Source organism: Hermetia illucens, chromosome 3, assembly GCF_905115235.1.
Source record: "Hermetia illucens chromosome 3, iHerIll2.2.curated.20191125, whole genome shotgun sequence".
In the NCBI taxonomy this organism is placed as follows: Eukaryota; Metazoa; Arthropoda; class Insecta; order Diptera; family Stratiomyidae; genus Hermetia; species Hermetia illucens.
This window is the reverse complement of record NC_051851.1, coordinates 64574488-64600044: the sequence shown is the minus strand read 5'-3', so window position 1 is coordinate 64600044 and position 25557 is coordinate 64574488. Positions and strand designations below refer to the sequence as shown.

Here is a 25557-nt window from a genome sequence, read left to right as displayed (position 1 = left end):
TTGTTTTTTTGACTCAATTTCATCACTACTTTTACTCACAGTTGCGCCTTTTGAATACAAATACTTAATTTGATTAGGTTAAAAGTAATTGTAGTTTTGGGAATGGTTTCTTAAGTTCGTTGATTCGGAGCTTGAGAATTTCGGCGTCACAGAGGTGGTCTCGAACAACTTACGTTACGAACAAAAGGTGTTTTGCAATGGAGCCTTCATGGATTAATTATTGTATTGTCTTTTCAATAGCACACCGATCAACAGGGCATTGTAATTTAAAATTTCTATTAAAAATGGCAGTTACAGTGTGGTGGGTTCGGCGCGTAAGCTTTTATTTTGTTCGGCAAAGCCATCAATCATCGGAATTCAGAGCTTCTTGTGTGAAAGCAGATACAGGTCATCTTGGGAATTGAAAAATGGCACTAAAGTCAGATTTAAATTTCTGAGGATATTTGTGAGTTCGTGGAGTTTTTGCTCCTATTTCATTAAATTGAATATTATGAATGTGTTTTAGAAATGATAGCTTTGTGGTGTTGTGACCCATTTTTATGAGGCTTACCAGGATATGAATTAATGACGGGAGGTCATATTGATAGCGTATTACAGTTAGATTTTAGATATTGCGTATAATAATTAAGAGGTATTCTTTCGTGCAAATTTAGCACTTTCAAATACAAATATTTTATTCTTGTTCGTGGTATTATCATAAATTAATTTATTTCTGATTAAGATGTATATTGAGCAAGTAGGTCAATTGTGGGTATCTTTGTACAGAGTGCAGTGTTCTCTGCTGCGCGTGTAAAGATCCAAAAGACTCATTGTTGGAGAGCGTATCAAAGATAAACGGGGCCGATTTTTAAAAATGATTTACAGAAGTGTTTAATTTTTCGACGTCCTCTCCTGCTAAGGAAGTACATTTTTATAACTGAATTGATAGTTTTTGGATCCCATTGTCATTAAAGTTCGTTTCAGATCTTCTGGTACACGAATGCCTAAACTACCACATTATCGTCAAACCGCTTTCCCCCAAGGGTTTTTTTTGGCGACCTAGAAAGATGGAAATCGCAAGGTGGTAAACCCAGACTGTATGGATGATGTTCTAAGGTTTCCCAAAGGAGTCCAATTTTTGTTTCGTTGCGTTGGCTACGTGAGGTCTTGCGTTGTCATGAAGACGAATTACTATTATTGACGGATTTTATTTTCCATTTTCGCGAAATGTCAATTTCGCAGCTTCCACCATTTCGCAGTAATACTCTGCATTGGGGGGTTATATGCAGTTTTGATGGTCATACAAATCGAAGAAAAAAATTATTGCATATTTACATTATTTCAGGAATATTCTCAGCAAATTTTATAACGAATGGAGCATTAGATTCGAAGTTATAGCTGTTTAGAAAGCACTACCTCGCTGCTCCAACGCAATTATGCATAGACTTTTGAACCTTCATCGCTACATACACTGCTTGTATTTTCAGCCCCAAGAGAAGCTATAATAGCTTGTAACCACCTTAAAGTCGATGTTTTGGAGTCTCCAGAGAGTCTCCAGAAAATAATTAAGTTAGTTTTTAAAATGAGAAACTCAAACTTGAAACTTTAAAGGCGATTATCTCTGAATCGTCTTTCATTTCAGTGCTTTTGCAATGGACACGATAACTAAAAAACTGCTTGTCCAATCAACGCTAAATTTTTACCACTTATTTATTATGATAATAATCAGCCGCTGAACGAAGGATTTTCAATTCTTTTGGAAACATTTTTTTTAAGTAATAAAATCGAAATTTTTATATCTAAAAAAGCTAAACATTTTGGTAAAATCGTGGCGATTTCTTTAGAAGTTCGTATTTTGACAAGATGATACGATACACTAAAGACTTTTTTTTTAATTCTGATTTTGGCTGAACCGTTATCGAGTTATCGTGTCCACACAAACCATTCATTCCTTCCATTCTTGGAAAACAGCTGTTGATCTGCCATTTTGAATTCTTTTTTTGTTAGAAAAACATTTTTTACAAATACCTCACGATATGTATTAATTGAAGCTGCTAACGCTTTTTAAAAAAATATTTACTAAATTGTCCAGATCTAGAAAATATCTATCACTCTTTGACGTTTCTGAGAATGAACTGCTCCCCTTCAAGATGGATGTCAAAACTAATAAGGACTTCGGAAAGTACTAATCGAGACCTTTCATTTGATACCCCACATGACTGTATTCAGTGAGGAAACATTTTACACATGTTTTTTTTTCAGGGCATGCTCTTGCTCGCTAGTCGATTTGGCACATGTAAGTAGCGAATTGGCGAATAAGAGCCAGTAAGCACTTTACTCAGCGATCACCAGGCAATTTCCCCCCACATGGAGAATGGGCTTTGCAGCGACGTGGAGGGGGCTATTGGGAGGCTATGATCCCGATTGTGCGGCTTCAGAGAAGTTTAACACAAATCCGTAGACGTGGTTTTGAAGCTAGAGCGAGACGCGATGTCCTATAATAAATGTTGTGCAGTGGAAACATTGGACTTTGGAAATGCGTTCAATTCAGTCACCTAGGAGTGGATAAAAAGCTCATTGGCTAAAACAGGTGTTCCTCATTACTTGACTAAGCTCTTCGAAAGTTATCTCTCGGAAAGACGTTTTGGTACGATACAGATAAGGGACCTAAACCATAACAGCCAGAGCGCCTCAGGGCTCAGTTTTGTTTGCTCTTCTGTGGAACGCGATGTGCAACAGGGCCCTTGCCGTTCCCATGCCAAAGGATGTCGTGATAATTGGCTTTGATGTTGATGATCTTAACACAGATGTCGTCACAAAACACCTGAAGATGTGAAAATGTACGCTAAGAAAATCATCAACTCCTTAAAATCATCACTGCAGGTATGATAGTTTGGCTTGACCTTCCGTAGGGAAGAGAATGCGATTTGTATTCATCACTTCAAAGCCGTTAATTAAATATCTTGAGGAGATTTTCGACGCAAACTCCAATTTCAAGGATCACCTGGACTATGCCTGTGGCAAAGCGGCAAGTACCAGCGTATCGATAGCACGGATGATGCCTACCATTGAAGGCTCAAGATACACCTGTAAATTACTTGTGGCCCTAATGGTTCGCGTTACACTATTACACGCCAGAACCAGTCGCTGAGAAAGTACTAGCGCGTGAAAGCAATTGGAGAAAGGTAAATATGTCTATATGGCGATTAGCGTATAAAGCGGAGTCTCTGGAAAAGTGGGAACACCGATGGGATGATTTGTAGAGGGGACGCGAGTCCCACATTCTGATCCCCTTATTAAGTAGTAGATTATCCGCTATCTTCTTACACCGGACAGCTTCACATCATCATCAGCATAAAAATCTTCATAGATCAAATTGCAGGAATTTTCCATTGACTTTAAGGCCCCCTATGATAGCATAGGCAGTGTATAACTGTATACAACCACGAAAGAATTCGATATATTCATTAAATTAGTAAGACTGACCAGACCAGCCCTGATTTATGCCCGAGGGCAGATAATAGAATCGCTCTAGAAATTTTTCACAATCAACTGACGATATTAATATGATAAGAAGGATCACCAAAGTGTACAAACTGCCTTTATCCATATCAAGCAGGAAAATATAGCTTTCAAACCATTGATAATTTCTCCTATCCAGCATTAAAAATCATAACCGATAAAAGCTGCGTCCACGAAATCCGCAGCCAACTTACAAAACCTGTTCCGCTTGAAACGTTTTATTATAGGGTCAAAACAAGGCGATGATTTCACCAGCCCGCATGTATTCTTTGGAGACTTGGGTTCCTAGCAAGAAACATTGCAAACTCTAAATCGTGTTCGAGAGAAGAGTCCTCCAAAGAATTTTTGACTCAATACAGGAAGATGGACGATTTCATTACGTATATAATGATGAATGAGCGTTGTCTGGTTGCGGTGGGCAGGGTACCCAATTGGTATGGGAGAGGAAGATTCAGTCCAGAAATTCCATAAGCGTAATAATTGTGGTAGAGAAAGAAGAGCCGCAGATCCTACCTTATATGGCGAAATGCATAGCTCAGGATGTTGGGCGGTTGTCAGGAATATCGAATTGATTAACCCATTCACAGAAATGGGATGCTTGAAATTTCTAATAAAGGCCGGCCTAAAGCGAATTTGGTCATTTCCCATCGACTTCGATGATCAGGCAAACTTTCCACGATAGTCTGAATCCCATATTAAGCTTCACTTGTCTGTTAAAGGCATCAGAGAAATCCTCTGAGATTGTAATGTCGACAACATATTCACGTTCTATGTCGCAATTTTTGGCACTCCACCCTCGAGTTTCGCAAATATCAATGTGTCCGAAGAGTTCCTGCGAGTTTCCCGGTCTTTTAGCGTGGGGACGCCTATTTGTTTTGCTCGGACTAGTTTAAGAAGAATCCTTGCCCATTTGGATGCCTGAATATTACTTTGAGGCTTGGGATATTTTAACACGATATTTTTGTTTTCAATGCCATTTAATGAATTTTCTTGGTTGACCTGTTCCAGGACCTGTAACTAAGAGAGATCAGGAAAAATTTAACGTAGTGAAGTAATTCCAACTATAATTTATTTATCTCTTTCCCTGACTTTAGCATTTTATTTTTATTCGATTGGATGTGTTTCTGTCCGTATTTTTTTTCCTTTATTGAGGAGGTGGAAATTTTCAAAAGACATCAGCCTGGACAAGTGTGCGCGTGTGGGATTCTTACCCATTAAAACCACCCCAACTTACCTCATGCTCCGTGGAACCTCCATAAGATATAACATCACGGGGTGGAGTCAGCTTACTTTAGTTTAGTCATCTTTCGTCTCTGTGCGGCGTATGTAACCGAGATATTCTCGGCTCCTCTGCCGTTCGTAGTTTGCGCTGGATAAATGCGACCATGAAGTTGATCGCATCCCAGTCTTCCTGACATGCTGGCATTCTTCCCACTAGATTTTTTGACACCAGCACCTCTTTGAGAGTCTCCTCAAAGTTCGTCCTTTCTTTCATAAATCTTGAACAGTGGAAGAATACGCGCTCTGAGTCGCCTGCAGTTTGGACAGTCAGGTGAGGTATTCAGTCTGCCTGTCTGTCACACTTAATTTACTCAGAAGTGGCTGAACCAATTGTCAAGAAATTTGGTGAGAACGTGCGGTCTGTGAATCCCCTTGCATACAACGGGTGGCACCATTTTGCACAGGGTTTAAGGGTGGGCTGCCCATACATTTCAAAAGGAGGAACAACATTTTTTTCACAGAATATGGTCGTGTGGGGTATTAAATGAACTTTTCGAAGCTGATGATATTTTTGATATCGGATGAAACATAGGGGAGTGGTGTTCAAAATGTGTACCCCGAAAAGTGTGACACGTGTCGTTCTAACCTATCCAAACGAAAAATCTGGAACGAATGACAGTGGTGCATCCACACGAAATCTAGGCCTTTCCATATATTCACAGTGCCTAGGATCTTAAAACCCTTCACCTTTAGGTTTTCAACAATGTCGTCTTTTTGGCACGTTGGGTTGACTCCCTTTGCCATAAACTTGAGAGGCCTGGATTTTTTCCTTGATCAGCTTTTTCGATATGTATGCTGTCCTGCTGTGGTTGTATAATTTGCGACCTAAGCTGCAATGTTTTCGCTACAATGCAAGTTGCTTCTATAGTTTTAGGATTTCCTTCCTTTGGTGTTAGTGGTATTTTTTTTTTTGTTATTTGGGTTACGTTTTTGAACGATGGTGGAGATCTTGTAACCCTTGAACTCCTACTAAAAGGGTTGATCAAATGCAACAGAAGGTCCTTCTCAGAATCCATAGGACCGATCTACGACCAATAAAACTGGTCTGCCACCTGTATATTCCACTGTTTTGTTCCATTGCATATCGGTGAATGGAAGGTGCGAGGTGATCCAGACATGGACAATGGTCGCCACTGGCCTTTGCCGAGTTAAAGGCAATCAGGAACTTTACTTTGTGTATCTGAACTCATTCAAGCGGTAAGTATAATAGTTTTGATTATTGAAGTATAAAGTAAAAAGTCATAAAATATTTTGATAATTAAGAAAACCCATTATCGTATTTACCTTCAAAAGTCAACACCAGCGTCATTTCTGGTTATATTCCTCATTCCGTGAAATCACAAATTTGCTAGGTTTACGACCAATGTTCCCTAAACGAGGCACAAAATCATAAATCACTTTCATACGTTTGAGCACTCCACTCATTATCTTTTTTAGCCAATGGTTTGCGTTTATGCACACTATCAACCCCAGTCATAGTCCATATGCGAAAGTGGCATGGAGCACCCACAATATTACATGCTTCCACTCAACTTTTCTTTGCCAAACCCATCAAGCCTGAAAACATCAGTTGCAGGCATTCCACCGAGGAACGAGAATCATAAAGTTAACCATGATGTTGTTAGGGACCTGAAAATAAAATTCCAAAAGTGCAGAAAGCAAACTACCATCCCGCAGTTCTTGCAGGCTGTAAAGAATGTACGAATAAATATCTCAGTTGGTTCGGGATTACTTTGGATCTATATCGAAACCCGAAGCTGGGAAGTGATTTAGTTATGGTGGGCATCAAGCCTGCTTCTACTTATGTACTTGGACGTGGTGAGCGAAAAGCATTCACATATGAGAACCAACCGATAACGTATTGATTTTAAATTCACCGTGAAATGGTAAAGTAATGCTTGTTGATTGGTCACACTGTCTAAACGTGATCCGACCGTCATTAAAGCCCGTGCGGATAATCATATCACGATGAAATCATGGAATTTAACCGTGTGCCTCTCTGACGTCCAAAGAAGCAAAGGATACATAATCGAGGCAAACCTGCTCGTGTCTTATTATTTGGATCATGAGAACAAAGTCATGGAACTAGTAAACCTGCAGTAATTCTGCTTATGAGTGTGTTAATATGGTGTATATGGTAACTTGACACAACATTGCCCAAATTAGTAAATGGATTCACTTTAATATATTATATGTACATATAATAAAAGTATATATGATATAAATATATATATTTTTATCGTAGAGGTGGGTAACTCAAAAGAGACTGTTGTGCCAGGTTGCAGCAGTGGGGATTCTCACCCACTAAAACCACCCCTCATTTTTCCGCCCATATCCTAGCGAGATCAACGTCAAGTATTACTTCGCGAGGAGGGCTCTCTCTCCCGACTTCAGCATCTCCCCTCTGAAGCTATGGGGTGCGATTACTCTTTCAATCGCGAATTTTGGACGATGGAATATAAAATTCTCGGGACCTTCGGTTGTAGCGTCGCATTGGGGACAGTCTGAGGACTCATCCAATCCGAAGCGATGCAAGTACTTCCTGTACCCACCGTGTCCCATAAAGAACTATTTTAGGGGGTACTTCAATTCTCCGTGTTTTCGCTCAACCCATTTATCAATACACGGAATCATTGTTTTTTCGGAATTATCCCACTGTTGCTGCCATCTCCTGTAGAGCTCCTTCCTAGTGGCTTTTCGGAGCCCCGTAGTCACTTCAGTCGAGCAGCGCATATCAGGAGGATTTCATCACCCCTACGATAAGCAGCCGGCGACTAGAGAAATGCTAGAGATGAATTACCCTATGCTGCCTTTTCGAGCGAATAATCCAAGTGCCCTGCGAAGCTCAGCTTGGCTCATGATCGACTTTGAAACTACCTCGTAATTACCAACCCGGATTTTGACAGTATCGTTGCGATTAGTAATAAGCACCGCCTTCGTATTATCATCCACCAGGTTCAGTTCCACCCTATTTAGCCATGTTTTGATGGCATGGATAGTTTCACTTCCTTACAGTTCTACTTCCTTGTAGTGTTTCGCAACTATTACCATCACCAGGTCGTTTCTAAAACCAATCAATATTGCCGCCTTCCAAGTAACTAGGGATACCCAGTTTAACCAGGGTGCTTTTAATTCAACCACAACAGTCCGAGTTAAAGGTACTCCTTACATTCAGCGGTACTCCGAGCCAGGCCCACGATTTTTTGCTATTGCATTGACTGTAGACCGCGCTCTGCGAAACCCATACTGTCGGTCCGATAGACGACTCGCTAACTCAAAAAACGGAAGCAGCCTGTTGAACATCACACCCTCCAACATCTTCTAGATAGTGTCTAAAAGACACATAGAGTGAAATGAAGAGGGTGCGCCAGCTGGTTTTTGGGGCTTCGGTAGCATAACCAAACTCTTCCTCTACTACTAGGCGGCAAACAATCTTTCCATCCGCAATCACCATCACTATCGGTTCAGTGCAATAAGCAGACGCCACTCGCAAAGCTCCCTGTCTTTACACTTGAGTAAGGCAGTTACGATACACCTCCTTGTCAAAGGCATCAGCCCATACTTCCGAACGACTGCGCTGCTCCCATAAGGAGACGTCTCCTAGTATATATAGGGCCACCAACATTCGCCATTAGCCGACCCAAGGCCGCGACTCCAGATGCAGCCCTGTCCGCTGCTGCTTTAATTTGCACGCAGAAACTCATCTTCGAATCGAGCATTAAACTAAGGTATTTAACCGCTGGATATGACTCTATAGTCAACTCGCAGATTGATATGGGACGCAGGGTCGGGATTCTCCTTCTGGTCAAGATGACTACTTCAGTTTTTCCAGCCGTGAAATCGTGAGCAGTCATCTATGCGCTTATCCGTCGCAACAATATGCCAAGTTTGCTTTGCTTTTCTTCAACAGAGCGTCCGGCAACAAGTGGCGCAACGTCATCTGCATAACCGACCAGGCGTGACTCATCATCATCAATGGCGTAACAACCAGTATCCGGTCTAGGCCTGCCTTAATAAGGAACTCCAGACATCCCGGTTTTCCGCCGAGGTCTACCAATTCGATATATCCAAAAGCTGTCTGGCGTCCTGACCTACGCCACCGCTTCATCGTAGGCATGGTCTGCCTCGTCTTCTTTTTCTACCATAGATATTGCCCTTATACACTTCCCGGGCTGGATCATACTTATCCATACGGATAAAGTGACCCGTCCACCGTAACCCATTGAGCTGGATTTTATCCACAACCGAATGGTCATGGTATCGCTCATAGGTTTCGTCGTTATGTAGGCTACGGAATTGTCCGCCCTCATGTAAGGGGCCAAAAATTCTTCGGAGGATTCTTCTCTCGAACGCGGCCAAGAGTTCGCAATTTTTCTTGCTAAGAACCCAAGTCTCCGAGGAATACATGAGGACTGGCAAGATCATTGTCTTGTACAGTAAGAGCTTTGACCCTATGGTGAGACGTTTCGAGCGGAACAGTTTTTGTAAGTTGAAATACGCTCTGTTGGCTGACAACAACCGTGCGTGGATTTCATCATCGTAGTTGTTATCGGTTGTGATTTTCGACCCTAGATAGGAGAAATTATCAACGGTCTCAAAGTTGTATTCTCCTATCTTTATTCGTTCCGTTTGACCAGTGCGGTTTGATGTTGTTGGTTGGTTGGACTGTTTGGGCATATTGAGTCTAAGCATACTATCGTAGGAAACATTGCAGAGGTCCGGCCTTAGGATGGATCTCTGTGCTGCTCCTGACGTGATTTCCATTCCTCTCTGGCCCTCTAGCGTCACTTAGAGCAGGGAGCGGTCTTTAAGATAATCCCTCAATATCCGCAAGAGATAGCTTGGCACGGGGAATGAGATTTCTAATATACCTAGCGTATCTGTCCATCTTACGGAAGTGAAGATATTTCTGACATCGAGCGTTATGAGGAGCACTATCCGTTGCGATCGGCGGCTGTGTGTCTTGGCACGATGAACTGCATCTACGACCTCCACAATAGCGTCCAGTGTGGATCTGCTTTGGTGATAAGTCTGAGTCGAGGCGAGTCTACTCCTGATGAGCTTGTCGAGCACTTTCCCGGCCGCGTCAATAATACACAGCGGTCGGTATGCAGACGGGAGCTCCGGGTCTACTTTACCCTTGCTGATTGCGCGAGTCTGGCCACTCTCCAGCGACAAGGAAAAATGTCCGCCTTCAAACAAGCGTTGAACGCCTCAAGCAGCAAGTCGGGCCATTGGCGGAACACCATCAGTACCTGGCGCCTTCTTGTTTTTCATAGTGCGCTTTCATTGTGAAAAGGGGGCAATCCTCGTCGTTTTCAGCGCTTTTGACATCACACCCTTATGGGGTATCTGGGAAATAAGGGCCGTACAATGCGGTCCCTCTGGTCGGTACTTAGTATACAGAGCAGAGCTTCGATTTTACAGGTGACAAGCTTATAGCCAAGTCCCTACGGGTCCTCATTCACCTTGCTTTTATTTATAGTGCTGCGGAGTCTCCTTCTTGCTGATCTATACTGTGTTTTTATGGCGCATGCCTTGGGCAAGAACACGAAGTAGAACGCTGTCCCGAACCCAGAAGGTAGTCGTGCCCGACAAGTCGAGATGCCATGAGGCCGGGTCCGTGATTCAGTATTGGTCGCTTTCATTGCAAGTTTTCGCTTGGTGCCCTACTTGACCTTTCGTCCCGTCCCTTACAAGTTGCTGAAGTATGTTCACATTCCAGACATCTGCACCACTTGGTGGGGACTCTGCATACTATCCATTCAATTTTGATTCTCCTGATGCTAAAGAGTTTCCTCGCATATTGCTCGAGGACTTCCATCACGGAGAATTTTGGCCTCGAGCATTTACAGAGGTGATACCAATCACTGGACATTCACACTTTATCGCCTCCTTCCCTTCGATATTTTCTTTGAGGCAGTCAAGATCTCGGATTTCTAGAGAGCACATGGGCTCTAGGCTGGAAACAAAACCCTTCTCCCCCAATAACCCTTCGACCGCTTCGAAAACGTCCTGTTGCTAGTCGTCTTCGCGCCCAGTTTGACGAGGACCCTGCCACTCCTCGTTTTCCGTATAGAAGATACCTCTGCTCCGTCCTCTTCGGGTTTCATCCTGTAGCGGATTTCACTAAGGATTTCCAGTCAGTCCTTCTTCGTTTCCTCGTCTTTTCCGCTCCTGGATTTTGGTTTGCAGCCTATGTGTCTTTGAAAAGACGTCAGTGGCGGCGTACTCAGTTGTTTCCTTTTTTCCTGCTTCTTTTTTTGGGCTCCGGAAACTACTTTGATAAAGTCTACTTCAGGCACGTCGTCCTCTTTCCGCTTTTTTTTGCAGTTCGTTTTGCAGTGGGCTATCTGCATTTGATGCAAGCAGCGTTCTCAGCGGGGAATGTTTCTGCTTCGGTACTACAAGGTATTGGAGTTGCCATCACCGCACCGTCAATCGCGCCACTTGATAAGGCTTCGTCTTTATTTGGGACCCCGATTTCACATCATCAGGGCAGTCCAAAAGGAGAAGCCCATCATGAAAACCTGGATTTTTAAATCTTGGCTTCGTTCCAGGCTCCAGCGATTTTTTTCATAGGCATTCCCGGTGGATGGCAAATTGTCCCTCTCACATTTTGCCATCCTTGGAGGAAACTCCTGCGGCAGCAGTCAGAAATGAGCCTGCACCTTGCGCATACATTCTTTTTCTTCCAGCCTTCGTGCCTGTATTCCTATAGAAGAAACCAGCTGCATTGAGATATCTCTCGCTGATTTGATCACCCCCCGGCACATCGGTCCTAATCCCCGCGAGACGCGAGAATGTAGACAATGGTGTGGAGCACAATAAAGCCTAGGGGTAATGTTGTTCTCAGTACTGACCTTCCAAGTTTTATGAAAAGGATCCGGTGTGGATCTCATTTTCATTACATTAATATCTGTTGAAGCATTAGATGCCAAAGTAGCCAAGTTTTCCATTACTGAGGCACTGCGGTCGCTCAATATGAACGCTGGCGGCCCGCTTGCCCACGCCGCTGCTACTCGGATTCCGAAGCCCTACACGATGAATAAACTTTCTTTCTCCTCCTCCATATTTGGGTTGATTTCTGGGTATCTCTCCCATAGTCATTTTATCCACGAGTGGGCCACCTACCCGGCCTGAGAGTAAGCATGCCCATGGACGCACGTCTCCTGATGCGTACATGTATGATACATCATCACAACGCGTCCGCCAAGCGTTTCCTTATTCACACGAAAGGACGCGCCTAATGGGATGTTTGGTAACTCCACAAAACTATTATATGTATATCAAAAAGCCTAGTTCATTGCGATATGCGCCCACTCGTACTAGAATGCATGATAAATCCATGTTTAAGTAGCCCAAGTTGTATTGAAAATATTGACGTGTATGCTTAAGGAGTTGCTCAATACATTTATTTCTACACAAAATCTTTATAAATATCTTTAAATGTAAGATTTATTTCGAAATTTAGTATTAAAATTGGACAGTTTCTTTGGGACATTTTTATTGGCCTCAATGTCATGGCATTCCATACGTGTTATGTACGCTAAACTCTTTAACTTTCCCAACAAAGTTAATTTGCATATAACATGCGTCACTCTTTATTAAACAATTTTCTTGTAGGTTCTCTAATAAAAAAGTATCTTCCGATAATCCAGAGGTAGAAAGAGATACACATAATAGAAAAACGTAAAATCGAAAAATCAGCTTTCGGTTTCCATTACTCGAGCGATAGTGGGATCAACCTTCTGCCTTGTCTGTCTACCAATTCCACTACTGCGTCCATTGCTATGTGTTCGGCTAGGCGGTCGGGAGTTCATGATTGGAGTTGCTTCTGGGGGATTTGGTTCTTCACTATCCCGAATATGTATCCGTTGGTGAGCATGACCACGAGAATTACTTGGACTGCGACTATTCCTTGGACTGTAACTTTGTCCACGGCATTTCCTCCAAAGTTTTTTGAATGAATTCCGGAATCCCGGATGCCACCAAGCATATACTATGGGGTTTAGTAGGCTGTTCGTCACGCCAAGAATTGCAAGAGGACTTGCTATTGCAATCTGCAATTGTTCCCTAAACTTCGAATTTTTCGGTGATGTCGAGAACGCGTAGATTGCTGAGGCTATGAAGTATGGGAGCCAAGTAACTGAGAATGCTCCAGTTGTGAAAAGCACAATTTTTATGGCTTTCCATTTACTAGGATTGTAAATGGGAGGCGTGGGCCTCTGTGTTCGGTTCCTGGAAAAATTATTCAGTTATAGTTATTTCTAATAAAATTTTAAAAGTAAAATTAACTTTACCTTCTACACATGACGCAACATCCACTATCTTCAGATTCTGACATCGGTGTTTGAGTAGCTATCGGCGCTGCCTCATGGCTGCTCCGTTCTGATGGTGTGCTTGAGTGTATACCGCCACGAAAGATCCTTAAGTTTCCGGAACTCGTACCGTGAACGTTATGGGCTGCTGATTTCAATTGGGCGGTTTTCTTTAGTGCGTGGTATAGGATAATACTATATAGGATGACGGTTAGTATTAATGGAACCGACCCAAACGTGGTGGTCATCAATATCAGAGGTGGCGGTTCTATTAAAATAAACCAGCACATTTTTCCATTGTCTGTGTCGCTTCGGTAGCCCATTGCCGGAATGAAGCCAACAAGGATGCCTGTGGCCCAGGCGACAAAAATCATGATCCTTGCTCGAGTGGGATAAATATATTTTTGATATCTAAGCCCAGATAAAATGTATAAAAATCGGTCAATTGCTATCAGTCCAATACTGTACACTGAGGTAAGATTCGCTGAAACCAGCATTCCAATCTCGATTGCGCAGACCATATCGGTGCGATATTTCCGCGGATACCATTGTCCAAAAAGTAAGGATATTCCAATAACAACGTCTGCCAACGCGATATTTCCTAAAAACAAATATGTAGTCCGCGGTTGCTGACCTGAAATTAGAATAAATTTTTGATATGTAAGAACTTCACTAATAGAAAAAATTGAAAACTATTGAGCAATTTTTTCTCAAAATTATGATATTAGGATTAGGAAAATCCAAAAATACAAGACGAATCTTTCGCGAACTCCAAATTCCACCAAGGGCAACATAAAGCCCCATTAGGAAAGAAGAATATGTAATAACTCATTATAGTCTAAATGCCCGTGTAACACCCAGGCATCTCAGGAAAAGGAGTAGGTGCAGTATTATTAAAAGTACCTACTATTAACTTAAGGGATCTTATACCTCCACTCTCCTGTGAGTTCGGGATTTTTTTCTCCCCAAAGACAAGAACCGAAACGTAATGCACAGCACGACCCCATCTGGCAGCAGTCCTCAGCGTCTCTCTGACAACGTTGTCTGGAGGGAGCTGTGTTTGCACAAAGTTCTGACGAAATCCGTCTCATTTTTCACAGAAAAAAAAGTGTGCTTGACGTTCGCCTCTCCATTCCAGAACACATACCTCCATACGCAGAATAGACTGATTTGCTCCCACGTCTCCAGGAAAATATAGGGTCCACAACATTCGCCATTAGCCCACACAAGGCCGAGACCCTAGCTTCAGTCCCGTCTACTTCGAGTCGAGCGTTGATCAGGGTTCTTCTTCTGATCAAGATGACAAATTCGATATTTTCTTTCGCAAAGCTGAAACTAGGAGCATCCATCCACTCACCTCTCACTTTAATATGGTTGGTTTACTTTGCACGTATTCAATAATGCGTCCGGCAAAAAGTGCTGGAACGTAGTCTGTATAACCGAGGAGACTTGACTTTTCTCGCATGTTGAGTCTAAGCAGGCTTTCGTAGGAAGCGTTCCAGAGGTCCTTAGGATAGATCTCTGTGCTACCTCCGATGTAATCTTTCGCCTTGGAGCATTTCATAGAGCAAGGAGCGGTCTCTCAGATAATATGAGCAAGATATAGCTGGTCACATGGAATGAGTTTTCTAGTGAGCCTAGCATATCTGTTCATCTTACGAAATTGACGGTAGTTCTGATATCAAGCGTTATGAGGGGCACTATCCAACGAGATCGGCGTCTCGATGAACCACATCTATGACTACCAGGACAACATCCACGCCGTGGAGATAAGTTACCTAGAGCATGTATTGCATCAGCGAATCGACTCTTAATGAGCTTTTCGAGCACTTTCCCGGCCATATTAAGCATACACAACGGTAAGTATGCAGACGGCAACTCAGAGCCTCATTTTGTTTTGTTAATTAGCGCGAGCTTCGCCATTTTTTAGCGGTAGGCAAGCGTTGAACGCCCCAAAGAGCAAGTCTGGCCGTGGCGGAACACCAGATTGTAAACTTTCGCCGAGATACCATCAGACCCTGGCGCCTTAGTATTTTTCATGGTGGGAACTACGAGCGGTTCGAGCTCTTTCATGGTGAAATAGGGGCAGTCCTTTATATCTTTTGATCTGTTGATATCAACCTCTACAGAATGTCCGAGGAATAATGACCATATAATACGGTCCGTTGGCGTGGATCCGGCCTTTAAAAACAACGAGGCTGATTCTCGTTGCCGTTTTCAGAATCCGTTTCCTCTTGGAGGCTATGTGAAACATGCCTAGTTCGGTAAAGTTACCTTTCACTAGGATTCGTCCTATGATGACCAAAACGGCGTCCTGTTGGGCATCAAGCCTGCGTCCAAAGTTCAGCATCGTCTCATTTGGTGTTAACTAAATGCTAAAATATGTTATCCTTAAACACCGAACCCAGACAAAGCCATTTCCTCGGTCTTGGGAAAGAACCTGAAGGCGAATGCCGTCCCGAACCCATATGGTAGCGATACGTGATAAGTCGGGATGCCATGAAGCCTGCTCTTTTTTCCGGTATTATCCACTAATTTCCACTAGATCAGCTTTTACCTCAGCTGCAAATTTCGCCAGCAGCTCGTGAGCGGTTGCACTCCAGTGCATGTTAATTTGTAGGATGCGGGTTATGCTGGTCGCGTCCTAGACTTTTCCGGTCTGACTGAAGACTGACACCGCCCCGAACCCCCAGTGTGTGAAACATTTTTCACTAGATGCCGCACGATCCTTGCGGCGAACGTTATCCTCGCTTTCGTTGCAAATTTTCGCTTCGTTACCTACCCGACCGCTTCTGTGACATGCTGTCCTTGTGTCAGGTCCCTGGAAAGTTGCAAACGTCCAGAGACCCGAAACAATTGACGGGGGTTAACTGCATAGATCTTGGATTTCTAGACAACACAGAGGCTCTGGACTAGAAACGAGAGTCTCCTTTCCCAGTAGCCTCTTGATCGCCTCACAGAAAGTACATTGCTAGTTGTTTTCGAACCTAATTCAGCGAAGATTCTGCTACACTTCGCTATCTGTTTGGAGGACACTTCTGCTCCATAGTTTCCGGTTTTCTTTTTGTTATTGGTTTTTTATTTGATGCCTTCGTATCTTTGCACAGACGGGCTTCTGACGATGTAGAGTGTTGTTTTCTTTGTTCCTTCTCTGCCTTACTGGGCCCACGAAACTACTTGCATAAAATCTCCTTCAGGTATGTCTTCCTCTTTCCGCTTTTTTGTAATGGGATATCAGCTATCAGTTTAGCGCTTTCAGCGGAAGCTGCGACCGTTTTTGTTTTTGCGCGTCTTTCGTTGCTGGCCATGTTCGTCTGTTGAAGGAAATGCGATCCAGTAGTTCCTTTAGTTCCATCGGCCCATTTTTAATGTCTTTGCTGACGTTCTCCTGGAGGAACTTTGCCGTCTACATATGCTTCACCTCTTCAATTCAACACTGCAAAGTATTGGAGGTACCGTTCTCGCACCGGGGTTCATCTTTATGGGCACCCCGGCGCCACATCAGGTGTTTCAGCCTTCTTTCACTGAGTGCTGCGGTTTGCGACGCATCTTCGTGATGGATCCAAACGCAGTCAACTATCCTTCCTTCCCCGTTTTTGCATTGATTTTTTGGTTTGTTTAATTTTTATTCTCCATGCGGTTTCTTATTAGCGCAGCATGTGCCAAAGAGTGGGCCGCAATAGTCAAGAACGAGTGTATCCTCAGGGATAAAGCCCCTATCCAAGATCCCTGAGGGCTGACCTACGCTTAGCTGAGCCCAGAACTCACAGGCGGATCCGCGCTCGGCCGGGACAATGCAGTCTATTAATAATAATAGTATGGTCCCGAAGGGGATGGCTCCTGAGACACGCCAGAACTACCACCTTGGTATTGAACCAAACAGAGAACAATTTGTTCAGTGGGTATTGGTGCATGAATGACGCGCATTTCTTCCAAAATCTTCTTTCATAGTTTAGGTAGAAGAAAATCATAGCTTGTGGATGAGTTAGTTAAAAGCCTAAAATAATAGTGAGTGCATTATTGGTGAAGGCCATTTAAGGCCAATATAGTAATTAAGTGATCTAGCTTTCAAAGTAGTTTGCAAATAACACAGAGAAGAATTAGTACAGGCCAGCCTATTTGGAAGCGATTTCATATACTGCGAAATACTGGGTTATATAATAATAAGGTTTAAAAATTTGGTGTTTAGATGACTTAAGTGGTTAGGGCATTGGGCTGTCGTAGCGGAAGGTCGTGGTTCAAATCTCACTGGTGACTTAGGGATTTGTTATCTGACTGGATGTCGGATGCCAGTTGACTCAGCTGTGAATGAGTACCTGACTCAAATCATTGTAATAATATCGAGCGAACCCAATGGGGACCAAATATAACGGTAACGGTCTTGAATGAAGTGCTCTACATAATTCACGGCCCTGGACCAATATGGATTGTTGCTCTAACGATTATTTTTATTAAAAATTCTAGTTTAATTTTGAAGCAGAGAAGCGTAGAACAGTGAAGGTACTGCGATAATCTAGTGACCATTTTTAGTCCGGTGCGATATTTCACTCAAGATATTTTCAAGTTTGAATTAACCTGCATTCCTACAAACCATGCGTAATCACAAGTATTGGCGGAATGTTCTTCATATCGGTTGCCTAATTCAGACCGAACTCACACTGACATCTCGAAACCACTCTGAAAGAAAATGAAACCTGGGCTTCTAGCTGGGATGCTCTACATTGGTGGTCAAAGGGTAGTATAGGTCCCAGGGTGAAACGTGATGAAGCATAAAACCTGGGAACCTTTCTTAGCGAAAAGTTGCAGACGGAGAAGGATGAAGGCGAGTCCCCCGGCCCTAAAAAAGGGACAAATTGTATCAACCGGTCCTTCAGGCTGGGTGTTGGGTAGAGCTGACAACATTAACGGCCCCAATATGAAGGTAATTGAGCGTTGCAAGGGGTTCGGTGGACAGGAACCGGTTTCCTGGCGAAGAGCCACAACAGTGTATATTATAGCAGTAAACCATGGGCTCGGAGTAGGCTTCTCAGTCAGGCACAAAATGAAACCGGCTGTTATCGGTTTGGAAAACATAAGCGAGTGGCTATGTATAATGCGTTTGCCAGGCAAATTAAGAAATATAAACCTCATTAACGTTGACGCCCCTACAGAGGAGCGAGCGAGGAGTCAGAGAAGGATATCTTCTAGGAGGCAACGGAACGAACTCTAGAAGGCTGTCTAAGGTATGATATCAAAATTATACTTTGGGCCAAGTATGGATGGCGCCCTTATTCGGGTGGTACGTTGGGTCTCGTAGCTTACATAGGGATACCAATAACAATGGACTGCGGATTAATCAATTAGCTGTGTCACACGAAATGATTGTTGGAAGTATTTGATTTGCGTGCAAAGCAGTCCACAAATAAAGGTGTCATTCTGCAATAACCGCAGTCAACAGATGTCCAAGAAATTAAGCATTGACAAATGATCATCGCAATCACCTGAAGAACGTACCACTGACCCGGCCACAAACATACTTGGCCCTGGCCGCAAAAGTGGTGAATAGCTTGTTCGATGGTTAATCTAAGATAGCAACGGATCGGAAGAATGTCGCATACCGAGTAATGTTGTATTCGCGAAGAACGCGGAAGGAAGGCGGAAGAACAACAGGTCTTAGAGCTCGAGAAATGGAGGTAGCAATCGCACCAGTCGTACAAGTTTTACCCACAAGTCAGCAACAGGATGAAGCCTTATACACTTTGATGCTCATCCTGCCGAGATAAAGAAAGAAATTTGGTTTCCGAAATGGGCATATTGGAGCGATGCCTTTGAGTATTCTGATAAACTGCTCAATAACCAAAACATCGGCGAGTTCGAGGTCCCGCGAACTGAAGACGACGGGCAAATACTGCCACCACCAGTAGAAGAAACAGTCTGTGCAATTCATTGGTTTAAAAATCATAATTCGCCAGGAGCGAATGGAATTAAAGTTGAATCGGTTAAATATGAAGGCGACCAATTACACCAAGCGGTTCATCAACTTACGATCACGGTGTGGGACAGCGAATCAATGCCTGATGTCTGGCAACGAGGCATTATATGTTTTTGATTTCATTTTTCAATTTATTGTCATTACAACAAAACAAACATAAATACAGACAGAACGTTGTAAGAGACGGCGTAGGACCGTGCTCCTTCTCTTCCGCTCTTTCCCTTTTTTCGGTCTCGAACTCCGCTCGTTCCACTTGTGCGTTCTTTCTCTTAGATTGTTCGCTTCCGTTAAACTATGTCCTCTGGAATAGAGGCAAGTCTCGCAAAAACTACCGTCGCCGTACAGATACCGCCGTTTTGGCGTAGGAGCCCGAAAGCATGGTCTCTCGAACTCGAGACCCAATTCACTTTGGCCGGCGTCACAACAGATTCCGTCCGTTCTAATTATGCGTCGGTCGGGCTGGACGAGGAAGTAGTTGGACTTGTCTCTGACGTCCTCAAGAACTGCTGTTAAAGGCGGTTGAAAGAGCAACTCGTAAAACAAATGTCAATAAGCGAGGCGGCTGAACTTAACCGCTTACTGACAGACCTAACGCTGGGTGACCGTCCGCCAAGCCAACTGCTGCGTGAAATGAAGCAGTTGCATGGTAACAAAGTTGGCACTGAGCTGCTACAGTCTTTATGACTGCATTGGCATCCAGAGAGCACACAGGCCATACTGACATGTGCAGATTCGGGGTCTCTGGATACATTAGCCGTCATCACGAACAAATACCCATGAGGTCCACGTACGACCCATGGCTGGTGAGGTGTCTCGCGACAACTTAGGTCAGATGAATCAACTGCAGCAGATGGTGGCAGCATTAACAGCCACCGTCTCTGAGTTGGCGGTCGGTGCTTTGCGTTCGGGGAGTAAGACTAGATGAATGTTTAGATCCGCCCCTAAAATGAGCGATCGGATAGTAGGTCATCGGGACTTTCGGCAAATACTGGGGCATGCTAGTACCATAGTAGGTTCACTGAAAAGGCTACAAAGCGTACCCGCCCTTGCAATTCTTCACCAAATAAATTCGACTTAACAGGGGTTCTGGCGACCGCTACCCGAAATCCAGCACCATGTCGCCTCACAATCTACGACCCGTTGAGGCGCAACTACCTGGTCGATACAAGCGCTGAAGTGTCGGTTCGTCCCGTATCCCGACATAACAATTTAATCACAAACTTATGGCAGCCTGGTTGAGGGGGCCGTGCACTTGGAGTGTTGTGGCGGGATGAGCAACTTTCTTGCCAGACGTGTTGTTTATTTATTATTAATGAACACTAAACAGAGTAAACTTCAATTACTTATTGCCCTTAGAGGGAGGGGAAAGCAAAAACTACTTCAAAGATATAGAAGTTTAAAGGATCATGTTCTTGTGGGTTATTACGTCGACAAAGTATAGGAATCGAGGAATGGACATAAGTTCGAGCTCCGCGTGTATTATAAGGCGTGCAGGACGGCAGGTGATGTCGTTACAGACGGACCAGTCCATCAGGCCCGAGGAATGTTTCAAAAATATAGAGAGCTAAGAAAAGTTGGATGGAGTCAAAATCAGAGGAGGAGTGACTTCGAGGCAATGGGTGTTGACACGGAACTTATTGTCGAAAGTGACACCGAAGTCTTGAGTCGAGGTATGATATGATGAAAGAGAGGAAGTGGGATTTAAGCGAGTAGTATATAAAGTGACATCTCCTGATATTTAACGCTAAACCATTAGCAGAGTTCCAACGAGCCAGAGTGTCTAGGTTTGATTGAAGGGAGGTACAGTACATAGGCGACGATATAGCGGAAAACACCCTTAAAGCCAACGGAATAGAGCAAACGGGGACAAGTAAGGAAGGAGGTAGGTCGTTGAAAGAAAATAAAGGCAATAAAGTACCTAGAATAGATCCCTGCGGGACGCCAGAGGAGGAGAGAAGGAACGGGATCTGCTGCCTTCAAAAGAATCGGTTGGAAAGGTAAGAGGCAGACCATGAAACAAGTGGTATGGAAACGCTTAGAGACGAGACTTCCGGCAAAAGGCAGTGTACATAGTATGTACTTCTTGCCGTGAATTTAGACATTTCACGACAAAGTTGGAAAAGTCGAGCAAGTTGGAGGCAGTGGACCTACGCTTAACAATTGCTATTTTGCTTCACAGTGGGCCGACAACCAGTCGAGGTTAGCAGGGTAGCCAGAGAACTTAATGGACGAACAAGATAGCTGGCGGAGCTGCGGGTGTTGCGAACGCGGGACCAGAAACGTTTGAGCTTTCCGCGCTACAGTGAATCTTCAACCAAATCACATATTCCTTTCTGCATTGTTAAATAAAAAATTCGACTGAAGAACACAGAGTTTTGTAAAAAAAGCGAAGTCTGCATGCTTAGGCCTTGGAAATTTGCTTTACGAAAGTTAAACTCGGCCGGCTTGCGTACGGCTGGGAAATGGAGTTGGGATATCTGAACAACAATTTCGGGAGCTGGATGATGGGTTAAGGATTAAATTGAAGGGCGGCTCAGGGTTATTCATGAAAGTGGATATGGTTATTAGAGGGAGAAGGGAGGGCGGGAGTAGTAGGTCGTAGAACAGAACATAGTAAAGCTAAAATCGCTACAGAAGATGCAACGAAGTGGGGGAAACAAAACGCTTAGGACTTCGAAGACTGCCGAGGAAATCTTCGTACCGAGAAGAGGGGCTGAGGCAGAGAAAATATGTTTACGCGAAATATGATAAAGGAGCATACGTTTGGCGAAATAACTCGTACGGTGACAGAAAGAGTAGGTGGCACAGGAAAAGAAAAAAATAATTTTGGCACGAAGAGGAAACACCTATGCCGGTTGTCTTTGTCCCAATGAAAGGGGGAGCTCGAGTCTAAAATCCTGTCAACTAAACAGGTTTCAGAAATGCAGATGACGTAATGTTGAAATGCTAAGGCAAATAACTTGAAACCCAATAGTTTATTCCTGAGGCTGCCTTACATTTTGGTAAAACAGTCTAAAGTTGTGAAAATCATTCAAGTTCGGGGAGACTGGCGGGCGGCTAAAAATCCTCAAGAAGTTTAGTCCTCTCTTAGTCTTAGTCGCTCTCAGGCTAGAGGAAGTCTCGTTGTGGCCAAAAGGAAGATTGGGCGATAGCATCGAAATCGTGGGGATACGTCACTATGAAGGACACTTGGTCTGGAGAGATATACTTTGACGGCTTCACACATGAGAAAGGTGAATTGAGTTGAATTGAGAACAGGTGGAGAGGCAACGTTCAGCAGGAGGCCGTTGAGGCAACTGTTGCCTGCGGTTCAGCGGTGGCGATCGTCGATTAGGCGCTAGAGGGAGCGTGCGGTGGCGCCAATGCAGCGTCAGTAGGGCGATCGTCAGATCTGTGTAGCGCAGGCGACGCTGAGTAAGGATCCCATGGATGGGGGGCGATTGTTAATATGACTTGGCGACATCGTTGGGCTGGTGCGATCTTTTATGGACGCACAAGTAGATAAAGACGGGATATTGAGAAAGCAAATTAAATGGTAACTTTGAGACGACGCTAAAGTCGCCGTGTATTGATATAGCAGTTGAATCGCATCAGATAGCGTCTACCGCAGCAAATATTACAACGGCAGGTAACAATTGCGCACGATTGTTTCGGAACGGAGAGGGAATCCTCACACACTTTTCCAGTGGAAAGCCATATCGCAGTACCCATCGCAGTCCAGAAATTCGGAGCATTACTTGTAGTCTTAAATGAAGCTTTTATGTAGCCGCACCAAGTTGATGGAGGTAGAGAGCTTTCCCTGCTTATTTGCAAATTACTCACCTCTGTGTAAGAATAATCCGCTCGACACAAGTACAATCAAATTTATAATTATTATCAGCATTCCAAGAATAGGCATAAGAATCTCATGCAATTCCAATTCCACTTCTGCGCCTTTTAACCCGGTTGCGTTGAACACAGATAAATCGGCGTATATCCTCGGGCTAACTCCGTCAACACTCATTTTCATTCACTATACCCAAACAATTATGGCATTTTTACAATTGTTGGAACGTGACAAAGGTAACAATACGCGAAATATCAACTATGTAATTATATGCGTAAACGCGTTAACTAAATTCGTTTATATCACCATCATATGGATGTACAGGCTTATCGGAGAGCTTAAACTGATAATTCCATGTCGGGATGACTCAAAAGTTCCACTTCTAGTAAAATTCTCCCGCACTGATTTTTATTGCTTGGTAATATCATTATTTTATGACTGTTTACACTATCGTTGGCTTTGATTTTTATATTAAATTTTGCAAGTGGGGAGCTTGCGCTTTCACCTATGTAAATTTAGAAATAACGAACAGAAATGAACGAACAACTCAACCCCGCGTAGAGATATACCCGAGAATTTGAATGCCTTTCTAAACTCTAGAATGTAAACTGACTAAATCGCAGCAGTTATTTATTGTAGATAATAAAAACTTAATCATTCAATATCTGACATGATTTATTATTGAACGTAATCCAGAAAGCTGTTCAAATGTGTATTAGTTAAGAGCGTCATATTGGCGCTTCATTGCTTTCAGTTTATCAGACGCAATTATCTTCAAATATTGAGAATATTCGCGGAAAAAGCAGGAAATTGTTTCTTACTGACATTGTGTAGTTTTCAATTCCGTTCCTGAATTATATGTACCGATTGTGAGTCAGATAGAGGTAGCTAGGTGTAAGTAAACGATTCGAGGAGCGATTACTACTGTGGTAAGACGTTTTGATCTACGTTTGCCCTGGCTGAAAATCCGCTGCTCTTCAACTTGAGCTTCTGTTTGGCGTAGTCCTTTGCGAATATCCAGAGTTTCCATGGCACCGCGTCTAGGACGTTAATATGGCTGTAGGATTTTGTTACCTAGTATTCAGATAGCACAGAATACACCGTATTTAACATGAAATCTAGGACAGGTGTTCCAGAAGTACAGGAAGGGCATTTGCCGGCTGAAAGCCGGGGTCCCGGTAGCACTTGCAAATGCACTTTTTTGAATCCTATTAACCCTTCCATCATCGACGTATTACTTGTTAAACTACTTTCGTCCTTGTAAAAATTGAAACTCTCTCGGATCTACACGAACAGACCTTGCTTTGTCAACTTAAATTATCTTTGCTGTGTAGTAGGTCACAGAAATGTAATCGCAAATAGTGGAACATTATATAGGCACTTTAGACCGAATAAATGCCATAAATGTGGACTTGATACAATTTTTGGTTATTGATCTAGTTTAGTGTTTTAGGGATTTAGGGATTGCTGATGTAGCTCGCACGAACTGCAGAAATCCCTGAATAACTGGTCCTCACATTCCATAATGTGATGCATATAACCCACTTGATCACCGTAGACCACGAGAATTTGTAAATTCTGCACTCAGCTCAACGTCATCATGGTTGCGTTTCAAAGCATTAGGGTTCGCTTTTCGCTGGCTTCCCAACAATTTGTTGCTATCTTCGGGAAACCCCAGCGTTGACTGTTTTGTGGGCTGGAGTACTATGGCCCATTATGCCACCTGACTCTCAAAAGTCCCTGTTCTTCGTTTCACCACACGTGCGCTATGGCGGCACCTGTTGTAACACATTCGGCGGAAACTGTTTCCTGGCTGGTACATCTTCATATTCTATCTTTTTAAGGTTTTGTGTATTTATGCTGAATTTGCGTAAAGTATAAAAGAGCACTATCTTCCCTAATGTATGGGATATTAAGTGGAAAGTCCAATTTAGTACCTCAACAAGCAAATTTTTGTTTCGACTTCCGCCGCAAAGCAGGGGAATAAGGGGTTAACATCACCTTTAAGTAAGATAGTCTTCACTTTCGAAAACTGTTCACCCCAAAACCCTGAAAAAGAAAGTTGGAATACCGGAAGCTGGACGCTTCGTGTTTAAAGCTTTTTTGTTCATCTTGTGTGAGAAATTTCCTATGCACATTTTTCCATTCGTACAGAGCTAAAAATTCAAAATATTCCCCGATATATCCGACTCCTCATCCATATGAGTTCACTTTATACGATAATGACGTCATACACGTCTTAGGTTGCGGTAAATTCAGGTGAAATAAACAATTTTGTCCTTCTACCACTTTTTTAATAATAGCTGGATTCTTTTCATATGGTGGCTCTTCATCCCTTGGGGGGTATAGCGTATCAACCACACCTACGTGTTATCGCTCGCGGTTACCTGAAATGCGCTTCAGTACCCCATCATTTCCTGAGACGCTCGTACTCATCCTCTACTGTTCTGCGCTAATGGCCTTTGGACAGCCCAATCGGCAGCCAATCTTGGGAGAGTAGATTCCACTGCATGGCACAGCCAGCGCCCTTCTTAATGTGTGACCTATCTACTGCCAATTCCGTCTTCCAAGCAGAGTGCGTATGAGTGCCAGGCCTGCGCCGACCAACTTCTTTGTTTGGGATAGTATCAGGTCAAAGTACTCCGATGATATGACGC

The 25557-nt window shown here is 43.4% G+C and overlaps 1 protein-coding gene across 1 annotated transcript; it reads right to left on the bottom strand.

Annotated features, from left to right (window-relative positions):
* Positions 1-12220: 12220 nt before the first annotated feature.
* On the bottom strand, positions 12221-23508 carry LOC119653081 (beta-1 adrenergic receptor-like). The gene is made up of 3 exons (XM_038057574.1): positions 22897-23508; positions 13086-13737; positions 12221-13023 (listed from the first exon to the last, which is right to left on the bottom strand). The coding sequence occupies exons 1-3, from the start codon at positions 23081-23083 to the stop codon at positions 12489-12491; spliced, it is 1374 nt and encodes a 457-aa protein (XP_037913502.1). The 5' UTR covers positions 23084-23508; the 3' UTR covers positions 12221-12488.
* Between the last annotated feature and the right edge of the window lie 2049 nt (positions 23509-25557).